The sequence below is a fragment of the Coenobita brevimanus genome, chromosome 107, assembly GCF_032717465.1.
Source record: "Coenobita brevimanus isolate Jiangsu-jjx chromosome 107, ASM3271746v2, whole genome shotgun sequence".
Lineage (NCBI taxonomy): Eukaryota > Metazoa > Arthropoda > Malacostraca > Decapoda > Coenobitidae > Coenobita > Coenobita brevimanus.
In genome coordinates, this window is record NC_137060.1 from 1,170,328 (window position 1) to 1,192,520 (window position 22,193).

Here is a 22,193-nt window from a genome sequence, read left to right on the forward strand (position 1 = left end):
ATTGCTAAAGAGTCAGAATAATTCACTGACGGATGAACTATAGTTTCCATATATGCACTGGGTGTTGTTTCATTTCTTACATGCAATGAACGTGCTTTGAACAGATCAGGGTTAGTGTTGGTTATTAAGCTTTGGACACCATACAACTGTACCGATGATGAGCTGAGCTTCAGTACAATTTCACTTGGGTCACTACCATCTGTGGAGTTAGTCACTGTACTATTATTATCCAGCACTCTCGTGGGGAAAGTCAGAGTGACATTTTCTCAGTGCGTTTGTGAAGATCCAGGTGGTGGAGTGCCGAGTCCCACAGCCGTCTCCTGAGTTAAAGTTCCCGCACTGAGTGGTGGGCTGCTTGGGTCCCAACCAGACCAAACTCCTCCACTTCTGGCACTGACTGGTGAGGAAAATATAAGACCCCCACCCTCACTTTCTTCTGTGAGTGAATCTGTATCTCCTCTTTCCTCTGGGTATACGAGCTTGTCCAAACTCGTGCTTGTCATCTCACTGTCTGCACTGGAATTGAGTCTCCTTCTGTGGTGCTGGTGAGTGCTGGTCTGGGTGGTGGTGGTGGTGGTGGAAAGCTCTCTGTTGCATGTGTGCAATGAATACGTAAAATCTGGACAAAGATCCTGTAACACAGTATAACACATCTAGAGCCTAACCACAGTAAGACCTCGTTGTATGTCGTCTTCTTTGACGATACATATACATGGCTAAGTTACCAAAATGAAACAGTCTCGCCTATATTCCATTCAATCTGATGATGTATAATCTGTATATTCTTGCTATCTCCAGACGATTTTATTAAACTTAAGGGAAACTTTTGAAACTTTTCTAACCTGAATAAAATCGTCTGGAGACAGCAACAATAAAACAGAGACGTCATGGGACTGAATGGGATACTTATGATTCTAGTTTTGTGGTAGTGTGGGGCACAGCATAGTGCTGTGTCTCTTACCTTGCTGTCCTAAGGGGTGGCATGACAGGAGAAAACACAACAACAGTTATTAGTGTCATTAAGGCTAATTACCCCAGCAACACTGAAAGCTGCAATGATGGTGAAGGCAGTAGCCTACCTTAGTCCTAATTACGGTATTTTAGACATGATATATACTAGCAAGTTTTAGCTCATTATATAAGACATGCAATAAGACGTTTCCAGGGAATAGTTTATCACTGTTTAATATTAACTTGCCCTTGAGAGATTATCGTTTTTGTTGTCACAGTCACAGCTGCTTAACCCCAGTATGTCTGACCGAGCAAACCCATCGACCACAGACAAGCAACTGTTTCTGTGGGGCCGTCCTACAGGTACAGTACAGTACACACACCACACAGGGATCCGGCGCCCCCGTGTGGCAGACAGCGCCTCATCAGGGTCGGACTAGGGTCCTTCACACGGCGAGGTGAAGGGAAATATGAGGAGGTTTGACTCCCGGGTGGACGCCGCAGCTGCTTGGCTACAACCAGGGTGCATAGCGCCACCACGTGTAGGCTTCTGGTCAGCGCCAGAGGTAATTATAAAATTACTATGCACTTTCTCAACACATAACATACTCCAGTACTAGTTCTCTGGCAGCACAATATTAAATGTTTCATGACTCCAGCATCCATAACCTATTCTGTTTCATTACCACATTACACAAATAATTATCAATTCCCTAACCAGAATTTCCGACGAGATGGTACGAGACAAAATAGAGAGAGAGAGAGAGAGAGAGAGAGAGAGAGAGAGAGAGGTAAAGAAATGACACAAAGACAAGAATGAGTTGAAGATAAAAAAAAAAATATGATTACAGTTCTATCCACAGTGAGTTACATCCAGGCCACTCCCCCACTCAACACAGCCACACACACACACATGTCCTACTATAGTTCTCTCACCTTAACTTGGCCCAGATTTTCCTCGTTTTTTTTTCATTTATTTCACGTAGCTCAGTGCCAAAAAAGAGAGTACTACGATTCTACATCCATTCCATGACACTTTTCGTGACTAGTGCTCTGTTTTTGTATTAATCTACCGTTACAACTCAGCATTCAAGATGGAGAGATGGCAGATTTAGGTCTAGTTACAGTAAAACGAATATAAGTTTTGTCCTACTGACAAACACCACACTGTAAAGACCCCATCTGACCCAGCAAAGAAATAGACCCCTACATCTATCCTGACAACCCACCCACCCACCTCTACACACCTCTGTCTAACAAAGGGTATAATAGACCCCTACATCTATCCTGACACCCACCCACGCACCTCTACACACCTCTGTCTAACAAAGGGTATAATAGACCCCTACATCTATCTTCACAACCCACCCACCCACATCTACACACCTCTGTCTAACAAAGGGTATAATAGACCCCTACATCTATCCTCACAACCAACCCACCCACCTCTACACACCTCTGTCTAACAAAGGGTATAATAGACCCCTACATCTATCCTCACAACCCACCCACCCACCTCTACACACCTCTGTCTAACAAAGGGTATAATAGACCCCTACATCTATCCTCACAACCCACCCACCCACCTCTACACACCTCTGTCTAACAAAGGGTAAAGTCATAAGGGAGTCAGGAGGAGGGCAGGACAGAAACAAGACACAGACAGTGAAACAGAAGACAGATGATGTAGACAGTGGTATGGTGTAGGTTTGGTTATTTGACTGTTGCCAATAAGGCCTTAGCTTGTGAGCCTCCACCCAACAAACTCACTGGCAGTCAGTGGGGCTCGAACCCACCACTCAGTGTCCTCCACATGTGGACCCAGCACTATACCGACCCAGCCACCGAGTTGTCCCTACCTGTGTCTTTCTTACTCCCAACTCCTGCCCATCTCACCCTGAACCAACCTACCAACAAACATCTCTCTCTCTCTCTCTCTCTCTCTCTTTCTCTCTCTCTCTCTCTCTCTCTCTCTCTCTCTCTCTCTCTCCCTCCTCAAGCCAGCATCTCAACCAGCCTCATACAAACTTGCCTAACTTTGTCTTTATCAAATGTAAAGCGGACGAAGGCCAAAGCGCTCAAAAGGTGAGCACAACTCCCTGACTCTCTCTCAACTCTGGCCTACTTCCTAAAAGTTTAGTTGAGTTTAATGTGGTATGGGGAATGTACATTTGTGTGTGTGGGGGGGGGGGGTAAAAGAGAGAGAGAGAGAGAGAGAGACAGAGAGAGAGAGAGAACCAAGGCTGGCATCCTGCAAAACAATCCTTCTAAATTGCCAGACACTGAACTCTTAAAAGTCCGGGGTGGCAAAAAAAAAAAAAAAAAAAAAAATAAATCCAGATCCTTACATTTGGAGATGCCTGGACACACTGCTGGCGCCACCTAAGGCTGTGGCGAGGTAAGGTGCAGAAAACCAGAAAAGGAAAGCACGAAAGAGGGAAAACTATCCACTGCACGCCGAGTAAAATGGATCATACACTAATACATATAAATACATCATCATCATCATCATCATCATCATCACAATCATCATCATCGTCATCATCATCATCAAAACCTTATTTTCCCCACCTAGGTATTAACCCTTTCAATCCACGTACATTAATTACTTGACGCTGGCTATCTCCTGACACTGTTACCCAGGCTGAGGTATTTGTTTCTGAACTGGATACATCAGATCCACACTTCATTATCCCCTTCACTAACAGGGACTCTCCTACGATGAATATAATCGTTTAAAAAAATAGCAAGAATACGAGAATAAATACGTCAACGCAATCAAATGGTTAAAAGAAAAAAATAAGTGGGAGGGGGTATATGGCAGAAAAATTTCAATATACCATAAGCACTAATAAAAGCGAGGGTCAGACTCGTATTTGACAGAAAACTTTAAATTCACTATAGGCACTAAAAATATATACATAAATAAATAAAGTGTGGCTACTTGGCAGTTAACTTTAAACACACTATAGGCACTAAAATGAAGGTTGGTGGGGCATAATTGGCAGAAAACCATGGTCATATTTAAAAAGGAATCCATATACAGAATACTGACATATATAAAGGTGGGAGGGGGCTACCTGACAGGAAATTTTAAACAGACTACTGGCACTAGAGAGAGAGAGAGAGAGAGAGTAGGTAGGGTGCATTTATCAGGTAAGTCACACACACAGTCAGCACACACCTGTACAATGGGTCCAGCCATACGGTCCAGGAATTCCTTAGTGAAGAGCGCTGTTTCGTTGCCACACGTCTCGTACACAACGCGTTCTGAACACTGCAGGTATTCTTGGAACGAACTGGCAGAGAGACAAGAATGTTAGTGTAGGGAGTTTAATGGGAGTGTACTCTCTCCGTCTCTCTCTCTCTCTCTCACTCACACACACACACACACACACACACACACACACACACACACACACACACAGACCATATACTGCCACACCACACACTATCACACATCAAACTGCCCCCCTTCACACTGCCACACGTTCATATTGGTACACCTGCCATTTGCACACAGACTTTTCTCACACTGTAACACACCACACATCACAAACTTCATACCACACATATATTAACCACTACCACAGTACTGCACACACCATTACAGTACCTCACACCACACTGTTTTCACCCTGTCACACACCACATACTTCACACTACACATTACTATAGTATTCCACTCCACACTCCACTTTCAGTACTCCACACCATGACATTTTTTCACCTTACCACACACCACATACTCCACACCACACACTACTACAACATTCCACTCCACACTCGACAGTTAGTATTCTACACCACACCACACTACTCCACGCAAGACTCCACGCCACACACACCATTTCCACCAAACCACAGCTCACACCACCGAGAAAAAAAAAAATGTATAAAACAGATAACAGGCTAATTTTGACTCATTATTTAATAAAAAAAATGGAACACATTTCTGAATCAACATGGAAATACGATTGTTGAAGCAAATCTGCTGAACCAAACTGAGTGTCAGACAACCCACCAGCACAGGATGATGACATTCCTGTTCTTCTCCACCTCAGTGAGGTGGACATCAGCTTCGTTGATGTGGTTGAGTCCCGCCGTCTTGGTGTGGTAGGTGACGGAACACACGTTGTATTTGGGGTTCACCTGACGCATGCACGGCGCGTGACGAACGTACTCTGGCAAGGAGGAAGAAACAGAAGGTCTAAGATACGTTTATATACCTACTGACTATACAAGGATTGTTATTATAACGCTCTCGGGCTCCTATGACTTACTCCTGCCATATTAATGTCGTCAGGCATCAGCTGGAATGAATTAATAGACTTGTCCCGTTCATAAGAGGGTTAATGCTGAAAGTTATTAACCTTTTCATGACGGGTACAACTCTAGTATTCCGTTCTCTGTCTTGGTGTGGTAGGTCAGTGAACACACGTTGTATAGCAATTGGGGTTCAGTGTGACCAACATACTCTGGAAAGGAGAGGAGGAGGACGAAGAAAGCTTACAGAACTGCCTCTCGATTCCTTACCGCTGACTGCAACTGAAATAGCGACCTACATTATACATTCGACGGCTGTGTGGTGTAATCTGGGGAAAGATTTAAGACAGCAAACAGCCAAAACCACTCTCTCTCTCTCTCTCTCTCTCTCCAACCAGTGTTGTCCATCACTGGTATCCTATGCACTGCACTGATGAATCCAGTCGGCACAATGCATGGCCATGAAACAGTTAGGTGGCGAGGTATACGCTCACGGCAGGGCAGGGCTGGGCTGGGCAGGGCAGGGCTGGGCTGGGCAGGGCAGGGGAGGAGAGAGGGAAGAGTTAAGTACACAAGAGTCGCGAAAGAGAGGAAGGAAGAGGAGAAAAAATGAGAGGAGAGGAGAGGAGAGGGGGAAAGAGGAGCAAGAGGGAGGAATATAAGATGAATGTACTGTACAGTACAGAAGAGGAGAAGAGGATGGAAGAGAAAGGAAGGGGTAGGGTGGAGAAGAAGGAAGGGTAGGTAGGCAGGGGTGCCCACCGTCCACTCACTGGATGTAGTGCTGTTGCCGGGTGACTCTACACTGACTAACAAGCGAAATGGTTTCTCAAAAACGAGGAAACCTTTTACTACGTTGGGTGGTAACTATATAACCAAATGACGCCTGGTGGTTTAGTGGGTTAAGGCGCTGTAATGGTTCATATCCAAGGGAAGCTTGGAGTTTACCGCTCACATAATGTTACTCAGGGATTGGCGAGGCTGGTCATCCTCGCTTTAAATGTTGGGACTAAGTAGCCTAGCCCCGGGCTACTACGCTTCTCATCAGTCAAAAAAGGATTATATGAGATGATGGATGGATGGATACACCTTTACTGCCTCACCAGAAGCGTAAGGGCCCGGGGCTAGGCGGCTCAGTCACTGGATTCAAGGGGTTAAGGGATGCCTGCGATATGACCCCCACCCCTGATACCACTTAGGCATTTCTATACCCTCATCAAGTGGTACGGTGGTGGACTGCTGACCCAAAGGACGCGAGATCAATCTCAGGCTGGGGTAGGGAGCAGTATAGAAGTTGAGTTTCATTAACCCTTTCACTATGACTACTTTTTTTCCCTCAGCCTACCACCTAAGGCTTACATTCAGGTATGGCTGGACCTCTGGTACACAGGAGGGTAATCAAGGCAATATTTAACCCCTTCAGTGTGACAAGTGTGCCCTCAGCTACATAATATTGTCTGCAGGTATTACGAATTAAATGATGTACTCGTAGTGAACGGTTAGCTGTACTTTTAGTAGGTTCTTTTTTTTTTTTCTTTCCCCCCCCCCCCGACTCTGGGCATAGGCTTCATAGCCTGTTCCCGAGTCCTAGTAGTCCTCCTACATTCCATATCCACATGTCACCACTTCGGCGCTAACACCCACCGTCCATATTAAATACATGCTGGGGCTGTCTCATACAGGACTGGTGTACTGGTATTAGCGGGGGTATTTATACATGTCGGCGGGTCTTCAGGTAGTTCAGTGAAGTCTGCTTTTATGAAATTCAAATCCTTAAACTGTTCCCTGCCTCAGCCGGAATTCGAACCTGGGTCCAATAGGACTGCAGGCCACCTCTACCGATCCAGCCACCGCCTCCCCACGGTCATCTGAAATGTGAACCCGGTGGACTGCAGAACGAAGTTGACCTTCTGCAGCCCACGTTTGTATATGTATTGGTAGGCAGTTAAGCCTCCTGGTTATATCGGTGCCACCACGTGAAGGCGTCCCCCTCCAGCACCAGTGAAGGGTTAAGCGCCGTATCCTAAGTTGTACAGGAGGCTTCGTTGTATCCATTCCTTAGCGATTTATGTTGCTGCTGCATCATAATGTTCTCGTAGCTGTGTTATTTATAACGTTGATGCTGCATCATAATGTTCTCGTAGCTGTGTTATTTATAACGTTGACGCTGCATCATAATATTCTCGTAGCTGTGTTATTTATAACGTTGATGCTACATCATAATATTCTCGTAGCTGTGTTATTTATAACGTTGACGCTACATCATAATGTTCTCGTAGCTGTGTTATTTATAACGTTGATGCTGCATCATAATATTCTCGTAGCTGTTATTTATAACGTTGATGCTACATCATAATATTCTCGTATGTTATTTATAACGTTGATGCTGCATTATAATATTCTCGTATGTTATTTATAACGTTGATGCTACATCATAATATTCTCGTATGTTATTTATAACGTTGATGCTACATCATAATATTCTCGTATGTTATTTATAACGTTGATGCTGCATTATAATATTCTCGTAGCTACAGTATGTTATTTATAACGTTGATGCTGGAGAGGGAAGCCTTCATGTGGTGGTACCGATATGACAAGGTCATTCAACTGCCTGGCTATACAAACGTCCCTCAGCTCCCTTCCTGTCCCCCAAAAGGAGGAGGATGGATTGCATGATGAGGACAATTTGAGCCTGCAGTCCACTGGGGTCAAATTCAGATAAGCCTGGTATTGCAACTACTACTACTAAACAGGAGGCTTCATGGCATCTTTTCCTTAGCGATTTCTGTTGCCTGCAACATCATAATATTTTCCCGTAGGTTATTTATATCGTCTTAATATCGATATTCTTTGCATCGATAGTGTAATGCGCTAAATAAACCGCAAAGGAAGATGTCTGACGAAATATCCACAGCCACTTAGAATACGACCCAAGACTGTCAACTGATCTTCCACAAACCCCATCATGTCACACAAACACCTCCGCCATCACCATCACACACAAACACCTCCGCCATCACCATCACACACAAACACCTCCGCCATCACCATCACACACAAACACCTCCGCCATCACCATCACACAAACACCTCCGCCATCACCATCACACCAGTCCTGAATGACACTCTGTTCCCTCACTTCCCTCCCTCTACAACTCACTTCTTTCATCCTACATACCGGTAAATATTCTCCCCCAAATTTTCCCGTAGCATCTTGTCCTAACCCTACCTTATGCTACCCTTCCCTATCACCCCCACCCCTCTTTTCCTCCCCTTCTAAGCCACTCCTGAACTCTCCCTCTTATCTTTCCCTTACAATCTCCCATTCCTCCTTAGGCCCTCTCCCTGTTCGCATTTTCACCAAACACCCTTAAACCACCCTCCCCTCCCTCATCCACTTAGTCCTAACACCCATTACACTGTCACCCGTCAGTCGCTCCACAAGCCCCCTTCGTCCCCTCCCCCTCCAGCCCATCTTCCACTCCCCCTTCTTCCCTCCCCTCCCCTCCCCCTCCAGCCCATCTTCCACTCCCCCTTCTTCCCTCCCCTCCCCTCCCCCTCCTCCTCATAATCTCCTCCTCCCCTCCTTACTCTCCTTTCATCTCTCATCTACCCCGCTTTCCCTCTTGTGACTCCCTCACAGGCGTTTTGTCTCTCCGATCCCCTCTCCCTTTCCAACCCCCCCCCTCCCTCTTCCTTTTCCTCCCACTCACACCTTCCCTCTCTCCTTTCCATCTTTCCGTTCTACCCTCCCTTTCCCCTTTTTCCCTCTCTCTCCCCCCTCCCAGCTCTTCCTCCTTTCTCCTCTCCCTACCCCACCTCATTCCCCTTTTCTCCTCCCCCATTCCCTTTCTTCTCCTCACCTCATCCAGTGCCAACACCCACCATCTTGCCGCCCGTCAGTCACCTGGTACAAATGAAGGGCTTCGAACCACACTGGTGAAGCCTCGAGACATAAAAACGAAACAAACTCAAAACTGCCTGTCTTTCAAGCTGTTTTAGCGCTCACCACCGCTCCTGTCATCGCTCAGGCGGCAGGTACAGTACCAATTGTTTTCAGTCAACTATACTGCCAATATCCCAGCAGGGCCGTAAAGTCGAAACTCAAATTGTCGGATGTAACAGTTTGGAGCCGTACAGCCAAAAGCCATCACACCCCGTCCATCTGCCCAATCCAGGCAAATTGACCAATTTTGTCAGCTCCATAATTTATTGTTCATTATTTTTCCCTTATGAAAACGTAACTCAGTTTGCAAATTTATAAAAAAAAAAAAATCCACTTTGCATAGGCGCCACATTCCGAGCTGGACAATACATTTTCACGGCTGCACGAAAAAAGAAATTGGGTGTTGATTTTTATTATGCCGGCCTATACCAATATTGGCGGAGCTGCAGTGTGGTTTTATGCCCACTATGGATGGAAGGGTGAAAGAGTTGGCATATGTGGGAGGGGGGTGAAGAGAAAGAGGAGGGAAAGGTTGGGAGGGATGTGGGAAAGAAAGGAGGAGGAAAGCGTGCACAGTATGAGCAACAAAGTAGAAGTGTAAGTACAGTAGCAGGAAAGAAAAGGGCAACAGAACATAACTGAACACTGAGACAGAGAAAAGTAAACGGGGGGGGGGGGGAGACTTGGCATTCCAAGGGTGAGAAGCTGCGGAAAGGGTGATGTGTGTGGAAAGGGGGGACGGAAATGAAGAGAGAGATGGAAAGAACACATTACTATGCACTCAGGTATTGGGCAGGCTGAGAGAGAGAGAGAGAGAGAGAGAGGTGGGCGGGGGGAGACTTCAAATTTAGTGGGTGAGGTATGAGGGAGGTAGGGGTTGGTGAGGTGTGAGGCGGGGATGGGAAGGACACACACCTGAACATTCGGAGAAAGGGAAGCAGAGGGAATGAATGCATAATGTTAGCTTTGACGTACAGGGCAGCATGCAGGGAAATAGGGAACCTTGCATGCTCTGCATATCTAATGAGAGAGCATGCGTGTGTGTGTGTGTGTGTGTGACGTGAGAGGGGCGAGAAACAAAAAATAAATAAATAAAAAACATTAACACCTATCCAGTGCACAAGGGTCATTAAAGGATGTATTTATATTTTGTTCACATAAGTATACATTAAGGTGGTGAAAGATAATCACCTAAATAATCACTGAAGCAGAGACGAGGGTACGGTGTACCTACACACACTTATGCTGCTAAGGGTAATATTCTGTATGATGCTTCGTTGTACCTCTTTCTTATAAAATTACTTTGCATAATACACCTTATTATTTTCTTGTAGAATATCGATATTATTTTAATATCGTCGTAAGTGTTCATCAATAGCATACAAGAGAATATTAAGGTGTAATGTTCTGAATAAATCGCTGAGAAAGTTGTATTACGAAATTTCCAATGGTACTTAGACAGGGCATAAGAACCAAGCTATCTCGGTGCAGACATCACCCCTTCAGTCCGATGACGTATTTCTGTATAATTCTGACTCCCATCAGACGATTTCATTCAGCTTTCTGGATACCTGGTGCAGTACAGGTGTTGTAGTAATGGTAGTACCTGCAACCCCTGGCTTATATGAACTTGCACCCGGTAGACTGCAGGCCCATGTTGCCCTTCCTACACAGGACACCATCCTCTCTTGGGAGGACGGGGCGGGGACTGAGGGACCTTTGTACAACCTGGCAGCCCCACCGCCTGGTCATATCGGTGCCACCACATGAAGGCGTCCCTCTCCAGCACCATAGGAATAAATAGAGGCTGTTTTTTTTATCTCTCGTTGAAAAGTTTGGTCTAGAAAAACATTATCACCTGGTGATAGTAGCAAGAATTAAAAAAGGAAATACGTCACCGAACTGAAGGAGTTAAGACCCAAGTGACCAGTCGCTCGACTCTGAGTGGCATTTGATGAGGAATAAGTCCTAACCATTTCCCTTATGTTCTATACCTTGGCATAAACCTGTCATCTTTCTATCTTGAACACTGAGCTGTTACAATAGACTAACATCAGAATTTGATGCTAGACACAAAGATGTGCCACGAAGAGGATGTACAACCACAGCATAATCTTCTTCCGTCACTCAGCTACATAAAAAACACCACAAGGACGAAAATCTGGGTCAAGTTAAGGTGTAAAGACCATATAGTTAAATCATCACAAGTCACATCAGGCTGTAGCGCCATAACCCACTAGACCAGCAGGCGTGCAGTTCCCATAGTGACCGTCATTACTGTGGTAGCAGTGAGGCAATACCCAGCCCCGTGACAAATACCAGGTCAGATATTACCTTGATAACTGGGCTGGTAATAGCACCAGCAATGTATGTCGAACAATATACAGCCCAGTATTCAGTATTACTCTACCACGTATTCTTTACCGACTTCCTACCACTTATTCGTTACCCATTTATTTTGCATATTACACTTTATAAGCCTCTTGCATGCTCTTTATATCTTTCTGTTGCTGAAACGGTTTGCATTAGTGGCATAGAGAAGAATTCTGAGATGTAATATGCAAAACAAATCGCTTATGAGGAGGTGTTACAAAGGTTCCTAAGGGAACGGGATTATGAGCCAAATTCTTTCCTTTCCTCAACCTGCAACTTTCCCATTCTTCCATCTCAAACTATGCCCTGGCATCACCCTCTCCCACCACAACCCTGTCCTTGAACTTTTCCACTACCTATCTATCAATCTATCTATCATCGGATGTTATTATTCCATTACGGGTGGCCAAAAGCTACTCGCCTCCATATCACCCTGTCATCTGCCATAAGGCTGCTCTCTCTCCAACTCAAAACCCCTCTCACATTATCTCTCCACCCCATCGTTCCATCTTGACTCTGTCTCCCCTCTCCTTCCATCTCGTTCATATGCACTCTCCTACTCAGTCTTTCATTCCTCATCCTCTCCACATGGTCAAACCATTTTAAAGTATTTCTCCTAACGCTTCCAATCACATCCACATCAACACCATAACGCTCCTTCACTTCCCCATTTGTCTGTGTTTTTCCAAGAAACTCCACATGTTCCTCTCAGATACCTCATTTCTACTGCCCTCATTTTTTACCTTAACTAACCATAATTCCACCATGAATAATCACCTACCACTTCAGATGTTACCCTTACTACCCTGACATACTTCCACAGTGCTGGAGGGACGCCTTCACTTGGTGACAACTTGATATAACCAGCCGGATCGTTTGACCAATTATACAAATGTCTCTCAATGCATTATCTCCCAAAATGAGGATGGTGGACTACAGGATGAGGGCCACTTCAACCTGCAGTCCATAGAGTTCACATCCAGATGAACCTGAGGCTACAATAACAACATTCATCCCGTCCATTTCCTTCCAACACCACAACAGTAACAACATTCTTCGTCTCCAATTCCTGCCAACACCTTCACAAGAGCAACAACATTCTTCCCCTTCAAATCATGCATCTCCTCTCAGCCTTCCTGTTAGAGAACATCTTGACATGATGGACACACAGTTCTTCGCGGTAGCCTGTGCCAACACACAACACCGTTGTCATTAAATGAGAGGACCACACAATACAACCAGACACATAAAACAATAACCACACAAATATTACCAGACCCTCTTCAACAATATACCACCTCCATACGCTCCAACACCAACAACGAAAAAACGCCTACATACTCACTGCAGCACAAGGCTATACAACACCTTGATTACAACACCATTTGTATACTACATGCTCCCTCCCAACAGTCACCCATCAGAGGTATCCTTAATTAAATATACGTGATCGAATTCATGTGGTTAGGCTTAGATCAGGACACCACCGAGCACTGCCCAGCTACCAGCTTAGATTTGGGTTGCGTGGAACCACCGTTGACAAGTGCCCTGTTGGCAGAACAGGTCCACACAATATAACATACATAATAGAGCACTGCACAGCACACGGCACACTAAGACACAAACACAACATCAACGGTGCAGGGAACCTGTGGGACGACCCCATACAGACAGTTGCTTACATGCTGTCGATGGGTCTGCTGGGCCAGGATTGACCGGGATTAAACAACAATCTGTTGCACTAACCTTCCTGATAGTGTCCTCTGGTGTCACACAGGTCCCTGACAACGCTAATGGTGCCAGCGTATAGCTTGTTGAAGTACTCTCGGTGCTTCTGCGTCAACTATCATCATCATCATCATCATACAGTGCACTAACCTTCCTGATAGTGTCCTCTGGTGTTACACAGGTCCTTGATAACCCTAATGGTGCCAGCGTATAGCTTGTTGAAGTACTCTCGGTGCTTCTGCGTCAGGCAACGACGGGTGTAGCTGTCGATGCACTGAAGACCTTCCAACAACACCCTGACCAAGGAGACAAGGAGAGAGTGAAGTTAGGATCATCATCATCATCATCATATTCTTTACCTCCATTATCCTCATCAAAACCATCATCGTCATCCTGGCCTTAAAAGAAAGAGTTGGTCTGAGTATGCTGTGTTAGGCTGGGGTAGGTTAGGTTAGATCAGGTTATGGTAAGGTTAGATTGGGTCAGGTTAGGTTAAATGATATTATGTTAAGTAATACAGTGTTGATGGTTCTGAGTAAAGTAAAGACGGGTGTACTCATCGATGCACCTTCCAACAGCATCATGACGAAGAATTAGACCAGCGCGTATACACTGCACGACGGTGATGCGTGTCAAAGTCCATGTGAGAATATATGTAAGTATATGAAAGGACATACCATACTCTGTTCACTCAACCTGCCCTAAAACTGCCATCCCTCCATCTTGAATGCTGAGTTATAACAATAGATTATCACTAGAATACGATGCTGGCACGAAGAAGTGACAGGAAAAGGATGGAAAGCCGTAGCATTGTCTTTCTGTCACGAAGCATGTAAAACAAGCTACAAATGGTAAAAATTTGTCCACGTTAAAGTAAATGAAATATATCAACAACCACTTAAATGCCAGCCAAGGCTTGGGTTCCAACCTCGGACTAAATGCAGACTGAAAGGGTATCATGCTACAGACTGAGTCACCGGAGCTCCTTAGGCTATTACTTAATTCCTCCACCTCCAAAAATCTCTCTAAAGATAAATATATTCGTCAGGTGATAACAACAACAACACGAAAACACTAATGGCAGGGAATGATTTCATGTCATATACAGAAAATATCCCCCCTGCCCCTTCTCCTCCTCCTAATTATCATCACCACCATCATTATCATCATCGTCATCATCATCAGCACATCATAATCATCGTCATCAAGCTCAGGAACTGAAATATGACAGTACTGCAGGTCTACATCCTCTCCACAGCACTTCTTCATGACTGCCTTCAAATTCTTGTGTTACTCAATTGTTACACCTCAGCATTCAAGATGGAGAGATGTCAATCCAAGTTAGAGTAAAAGGTGTACAGCAGTGAGGGATTACTGAAGGATGTATCTCACCCCGCCAGTATGAAGTCTTTACACAGCTGAATAAAATCGTCTGAATGTAGCAACAACAGAATGAAAAAGGCGTCATGGCAATGGAGTGGTCAGGAGGGTAGGTGAAAAATTTTGCCACAATTATATTCTACTAACTCTTAACCAGGCGTAAAACTGCCATCTCTCCATTTTGAATATCGAGTTCTAATACGAGATTAATACTAGAATATGATGCTAGTCACGAAGCAGTGCTATGGAAGGCTGCAGAGCTGTAGTACTGTCTCTTACAGCAATTAAGCTTCGTGTAATTGGCTGCAAATGGATGAAAATCGCCGCCAAATTAAAGTGAACGAAGGACCAGTTCGCCTATCGACTGCACGAGGCTCAGTAAGGCAGACCATCAGTTTGTGCTGAGTCCCAATCTTCCCTCAGAACACGACCCGCACTAGTCAGTTGACATCCAGGTCCCAAATGTACTGTTGGGTGAATAGGGACAAGGAGGAAACTAACTGCGTCCACCAGTCTGACCGGCAGCAGAACCGAACTCTGGTTGTTTCAGTTGCGAGGTGGGTGTGCTAACCACTGCACCAGCAGGTCCCCCACACTGGACGCGGATCGATGAAACAGCTAAACTCTGGGTCACTCGGCCGCTAAACCCCTTTACTACGAGAATGGCTGCTGGAGAGGCACGCCTTCTCGCGGTGGCACTGATGTAACTGGTCGCCTCCTCTGCCTGGTTATACTTCCCTCACCTCCCTCCCTAGCCTAAGAAAAGAGCATGGGGGACGGCAAGAGGAGGGAACCTTTACCCTGAAGTCCACTGGGTTTATGCTACGCTGTTACTACTACTATTACTACAGTACTATTACTACCACCACCACCACCACCACTACCGCTATTACCACTATGAGTTTTATTTTATTCTTGCTATTCCCAGTCACTTTTATTCATCTTAGACTTTTGCAACTGGATGTGTTAGATACAGCCTTCATTAACCCCTTCAATTATGTACTGCCATTTATACGTTGTTCTGTTGCCTCCGGTCAAATATATTCGCTTAATAAACTTTCTGAATTGGAGGGGCTGCACACAACCTTCATTAAAATCTTCACTATGAGGAATTTAGATTTTACTCTTACTTTATCCAGTCAATATTATTCAGCTTAAAAGAGAACTTTCGAACCCAAAATTTATATTTCCTCCATCAAAATCTAGCTTTCTTTCACCCCAGAAACCAAATGATATAAACTCACAGGTATGTTCCACTGAGCCAATCAATGATCGTCACAAAACTGAGGTTCTTATATGTGATGACCTCAAGCAACTTCACACACACGGCAATGTCCCTGCTGTTGCAGCTCTGTTGCACCAGACAACTCTCTTCCACATCAGTTATGTACCTCTTTCACTCCAAGTCTACTCCTCTTCCACCCAAACTATGTCCCCCTTCCACCAAAATTTTTGCTCTCTTACACTTCAAGTCTACTTCTCTTCCACCCAAGTCTACTCGTCATGCACCTCGAGTATACTCCTCTTCCACTTAAAGTCTACCCCTCTTCCACCACAACAGCAAAAATACAAACTCACGGGCACATTGTGTTGAGCTCGTGGATGGTGGCAGCAAAGCCCAGGTCCTTATTTGTGAGTACCTCCAGCAGCTTCACACACTCGGCAATGTCCCCGTTGTTGCAGTCCTGCTGCGGCCCACGTTCCCCACCTCCGTTGTGCCGTCGCCGACCACTGTGACCCCCACCGCTGCCGCTGCGGTTATCCTCTGACCTCTCCTGTATCAAGGTGAAAAAGAAGGGTTAAATAATAGCAAATATAAAGTAAGAAAATGTTTCCTCGCAGTGAAGCGATTATGTAATTTACCTAACGATTTGACCAGGAAATATGGACTTTGCATTTTATTACAGGTAACCTTAAGAGTATTTCATGCCAAGGTTATCCTCTGGCGACTCCTGTGGCAAGATGAAGAAGAAGGGTTAAATAATAGCAAATAATATGAAATTAAAGTATCTTTGTACTGAAACAACTGACCTGACATACTTTTCATCTGATTCGTCTTATTTACAGACAATTTTATTTGGCTCGGGATAGATTTCTTGAACTGAAGGAGTCAGAAATACTCTTCATTAACCCCATCACTACCAGAGGTTTGTCCTAAGATGAATAAAATTGTCTGGTGGAAGCAAGAATAAAATACAAAAACACGTCACTGGATCGAAGGGGTTACCCCAATTACTGAACAATTTGATCAGTAAATATCGGCTTTGCATTTTATTACAACCTTGGATTATTTCATTTAGCACGTTTAAGTCCATTGCTGCAAAAAGCTGTAACCTGCATGACTTAAGCTATTTGAATATACTTTTTTTACACTTACTTGATCTAAAATTGTCATTTTCCCATCTTGAATGCCGAGTTGTAACAAAAGAATCAACAATAGAATATGACGCTAATCACGAAGAAGTGCTGTGGAAAGTATGAAAAGCCGCAGCGCTGTCTTTTCCCAATGAGCTATGTGGAATAAGCTCAAATGGACGAAAATTTTGGCCAAGTTAGGGTGAAATGAGTATAATATCAGTGACACAAATTAATTAACCTGACAGTGTATAGGCTATAATTAATAATATTACAAACGTATGACGAGGAAGTATGGCTGGCACAGGGATCGTCTAAGCTGTAAGTCTAACCCTATCCACTCATATGCTGATGACTCCACTCACCATCTTTCCATTCGGTTTCTGCAACGTCCATCTCAGCAGTTACTTCAACAAACAAGGGATGAGGCTATGGCACACCTAATGTCTGACTTGGCTCGTATCTCTGACTGGGGTAAAAATAATCTGTGTTTTTTTAATGCATCAAAGACTCAGTTTTTACACCTATCAACCCGATAAAATCTTCTACACGAGTACCCTTTAATGTTTAATAATATCCAGCTCAATCCTGCATCATCCTTGAACATGCTTGGGGTTTCATTCACTCAGGATTTATCTTGGAAAGATCATATTACATCTCTTGTAAAATCTGCTTCCAAGAGATTAGGTGTGCCAAGCCGTCCCCGTACCTTCTTTACCCCTGCACAGTTGTTGACTTTATACAGGGGTTTTATTTGCCCATGTTTAGAGTACAACTCTCATGTGTGGGGAGACTCCCCACATACACCTCTTCTCAATAGGGTAGAGTCAAAGGCTTATCGTCTCATTAACTCTCCTCCTCTTACTGCCTCCCTTCAACCTTTGTCTCTTCGCCGCACTGTTGCATCTTTATCTCTTTTCTATCGCTACTTCAATGGTCACTGCTCCTCTGAACTGTCTGCTTGCATCCCTCCACCTCTACGACGGGTGCGTAGCACCCATCTAGCAACAAACTCTCATCCCATTTCTGTCCAACTATCTAATGCAAGAGTTAACCGTTACTCGCAGTCCTTCATTTATGCAACAGGTCAACTCTGGAACTGTCTCCCTCTGTCTGTATTTTCTGCTTCCTATAACCTCCAGTCTTTCAAACGCTGTGTGCCCAGGCATCTCGAAATGAACGGATCTTGAATTTGGCTCTCTTTTGTATTGTTTTTGTTTTTTCTTTTCTTTGAAGGAACTGTTACGCGGGCTCCTAGCCTTTGGTTCTTTCTTCCTCGCATAAAAAAAAAAAATGGTTCCCAAACACCTCTTTCAAAGTTATTTACCTTACATTGTACATCTTAACCCTTCCACTATGATGATGTGCTTTATTAATTCTTGCCACTACCAGACCATCGTATCATGATTAGGATTGACATCTATAGTTCTTTCACCTTGACCCACGTTTTCGTTCTTTTCCAGCTTAGTTTGACGTAGGTCAGTGGAGGAAACAGACAATGCTAGGGATCTGCATCCTTTCCATAGCACTTTTTTGTGACTAGCATCATATTCTAGTGTTAACCTATTGTTGCAACACAGCATTAGAGATGGAGTTTTAGCTCGTTAAAGTGACGAGGGTATTGTAGTGAAGGTGTTAATGACGAATGTCTCTCTCCAGTTCCAAGGGTGTCTACTAAACTGAATACAACCGTCTAATTGTGTGCAGAAGATGTAAGACTTTATCGTAGTGAAGGGATTTATATTCTGTTTTATGCTCTTCTGTTTAATATCATCATCATCATCATCATCATACCAATTCTCAATTTCCACCCATACAGTACACTTAGATCCAGAAACAAATTATATAAACGTATGAGAGTACAGTAGGTACACTATGTCATCATCATCATCATCTTTTGATCATCCCGCCTCTAATTTCCAGCAAAGAAATGGGTCAAGGCAGGGTCTCTCTCTCTCTCTCTAAACGATATGACTGGGATGATAAAAAATCATCATTTAGTATTTATCATCATCATCACCATCATTGTGGCACTAATACACGAAGCAGTACTAACAATATTCACAGCAGCAGTAAAGACCTTTGAACAACTCTCCCACATCAAACAACAGCCACTACCTCAGTACATAGTCTCTCTCTCTCTCTCTCTCTCTCTCTCCACTCAGTACCCATAATGAATCAGACGCACGTAAAAGCACCTAATTCAGTATGGACGGTTCAATACCCGGGTCGAACACTGATTTACGCCCACATAACTTCCCGCCAACTCCGGCAATTTGCCTGACGTGATTTGGTATAGGGAAGCTGTGCTGCAGTGGTTAGCTGGTGTACTTGGCGACTGACAGAACCCGAGATCGATTCATGGTTAGCTCGTGTACCTGGCAACTGGAAAAACCCGATCTCTCTCTCTCTCTCCAACAGCCTCTGTAACTCCATCCCTTACTCACCTCCAGACTTCACCCACCTCCTCTCCACACCCCATTCTACACACTACACCCCTTCAACCTTAAAAAAAAAAAAAAAAAAAAAAAAAAAAACGCCTATTGCAACTCACTTCCTCCAGTTAGACCAAACGACCCTCTTTATTCCACTCCCTCTTTTATTTCCACTTCCTGTACCTGACCAACAGCTTTTCAAGTGGCCTTTCCATCTCCACCTCCTCCACTCCACCCCCAACCACCACACTCCACTCAAGAAGCTCCTCCCCATCTCCACTCCACACCGAATTCCACATACTGCACTCCTTCCACCTCACTAAATTCCACATCCCACACACTTCACCCCACCCAAAAATTTACTTCCAAATCCACCATCCACCACATTCCCCCCCCCCCATCATTCCAGCCACCTTCCCAGGCCTTTACCACTTATTCTGCCCTCTTCCACCCTGCCCAACAGCCTCTCCACATCCACCCAGACGCCGTGAATCCACCCACAGAAATCCACCTAATACTTTACACAAAAGTCCTCCCCATTCGGCGTACCCTAAGAAGACACCAACCCATTTCACACCACCCACATGTCCACCCAAACTCCCACCCAAATGTCCACCCAAACTCCCACCCACATGTCCACCCAAACTCCCACCCAAATGTCCACCCAAACTCCCACCCACATGTCCACCCAAACTCCACTTCCAGGACCCTGTCAGCGTCTCCACCTCTTGCACCCCACTAGTCCAAATCCTCCACCTCTTCCACTTTGTCCAGTAGCCTTTCCACCTTCGCCCAGACACCCTTCAATCACACAACCACCTGCATTGTCTCAATTTCCTCCCCCAACTTACTTCCCTCCTCTCAAAAGTCTCCCTCCTCTACTTCACTAATTCCACACTCAACCCAACAGCCTCTCCACCAACTCCATCTCTTCCATCCTGCCCATCAGCATTTCCACATCCACCCAGACACCGTTCAACCACCCCAAAGCGTTACTCTAACTCCTGCTTTCCACCACATTCCAGTTGTTCCACCTTTCTACTTCTCTAAATAACCTCCCCAGTTCACACACCTCATCCACTCCACCCCTACCCAAACTCGTTCCCAAATCCACCCTCTATTCACTCCACCCCTTCCACACTCCATTCCATTGTCTCTCCACTAACTTCGTATCTTCCTCCCCACCGAACAGCCTCTCCACCTCCACCCAGGCGCCTTGCCTCCACCCCAAACCCGCCCACTCCACTCAATACAGTCGTCCCTCACCCGGTGCGCTCTCACTGGCCGGGGCAACGCTTGACTCCACCCACAGCTTTTATCTGGCCCGCCCCTCCCCCTACCCACACCCACAACCTCCCCACACCCTTCTTACACCTCCCAACACCCACCCAATCCCCTCTCCACTTTTTTCCCAATTCCTAACCTCCTCCACTTCTCCACCCTCACCCACACCCTCCTCTTCCCGCTCCAGCTCTCCTGTCCTCCCCCAAATACTGTCCTTATAGGACCCTCCCACATCTTTAACCTGCCACTCCTTCCCCTCCCTACTTTCGCCGTCCCGTCCCCTCCCCCACTTATTCAGACACTCACCCTCCCCCTTCCTCCATCTCCCTCGTCTGCTCCTCTCCGCCCCTCCCCACCTATAATCTTATCCCGCCTTTCTCCTCATCCTTTCCTCTCCTCACATTCGCCCACCATTTCCCTGCCCTTCCCTTCCCTCCTACACCCCTCTCATCCCCTCTCCTACCAGTTCCGTCCTTCACCACCCCGTCCACCCTTCCCCTTCCACGTCCGACCCTTCCCCAACCCTATGTCAAATTGTCCCCTCCCCTACCAGCTCCATCTGCCACATCTCTTTAACACGCTCCTCTCCATTTCCTTCTAACTTGACTTAAAATCGCTACCTCTCCATTTGACCGCCAAACTGTAGCAACAGCTTAAAACTAAAGACCATGCTGGTCACAAGGAAGTGCTATGTAAATGATGCTGAGCAGCAGAGATGCCTGATTCTGCCACTGTGCAAAGTCAAACAATTGGAATAGGACGAAAATTTGGGCCAGGTTAAGGTGGACAGAACTACGAGTATAGCTAGAACCATCCACATCAGCTCAGCCAGCCTCTCCTTATCCCAACAGTTCACCCTCCCCATCCCCACAGGCGTTCCCCGCCCACTCTCCTCTCTTCCCTTCCACCATACCCTTCCCTCCAAACTTTCCCCTGTGTATCATCCCATCGTCTCCTTAGCTCCAGCCGTTCTAATCCCGCCAATCCCCATCCGAATTCCTATCACTGTCAACCTGCCCCGCCTATCCCACCCTCTTCTGTCCCCGCCCTTTTGAGCACCGCCCATCCTCGCCCACCGCTCGCTTCATCCCCAAGGCCACCCCACCACTCCCGTCCCGTCCCCACTTTCGCCTATCCTTCCCTTCCTCCTCCCCACAAAAAAAAATCCTCCCCCGCCTATCCCTGTTCCTAACGTCCCCAACCATGACTCCTACAAGCCAGACCAACCGATCGCATCACTATAGTCGCGACAGCGAGAGGTGGCGGAGAAGCGCCTCCCTCAGGGAGGAGTGAGGAAAAGGCTTTCCTTCTCTCGTCCCTGATTGGTCTACGGTGATGGGCAGAATGGGGAGGTGTGAGAGCGCTTATATTTCCCTCATAGTACCGTCACCAAATTGATCGCCATGGTTCGAAGCTTTATTTATTGCTACAGCAGTTAATATGTGTACACAGACTATTACCTATGGTATATC

At 45.6% G+C, this 22,193-nt stretch overlaps 1 protein-coding gene across 1 annotated transcript in view; it reads right to left on the reverse strand.

Annotated features, from left to right (window-relative positions):
- Positions 1–266: 266 nt before the first annotated feature.
- The window catches only part of LOC145416637 (uncharacterized), a 333,488-nt gene continuing 311,561 nt past the window's right edge, over positions 267–22,193 (reverse strand). The window contains exons 3-7 of the mRNA XM_080285572.1: positions 16,226–16,422; positions 13,418–13,563; positions 4,976–5,135; positions 4,136–4,250; positions 267–632 (exon numbers count right to left, since the gene is read on the reverse strand). Coding sequence (XP_080141698.1) covers positions 267–632; positions 4,136–4,250; positions 4,976–5,135; positions 13,418–13,563; positions 16,226–16,422 — 984 coding nt within the window. The remainder of the gene's footprint in view (positions 633–4,135; positions 4,251–4,975; positions 5,136–13,417; positions 13,564–16,225; positions 16,423–22,193) is intronic.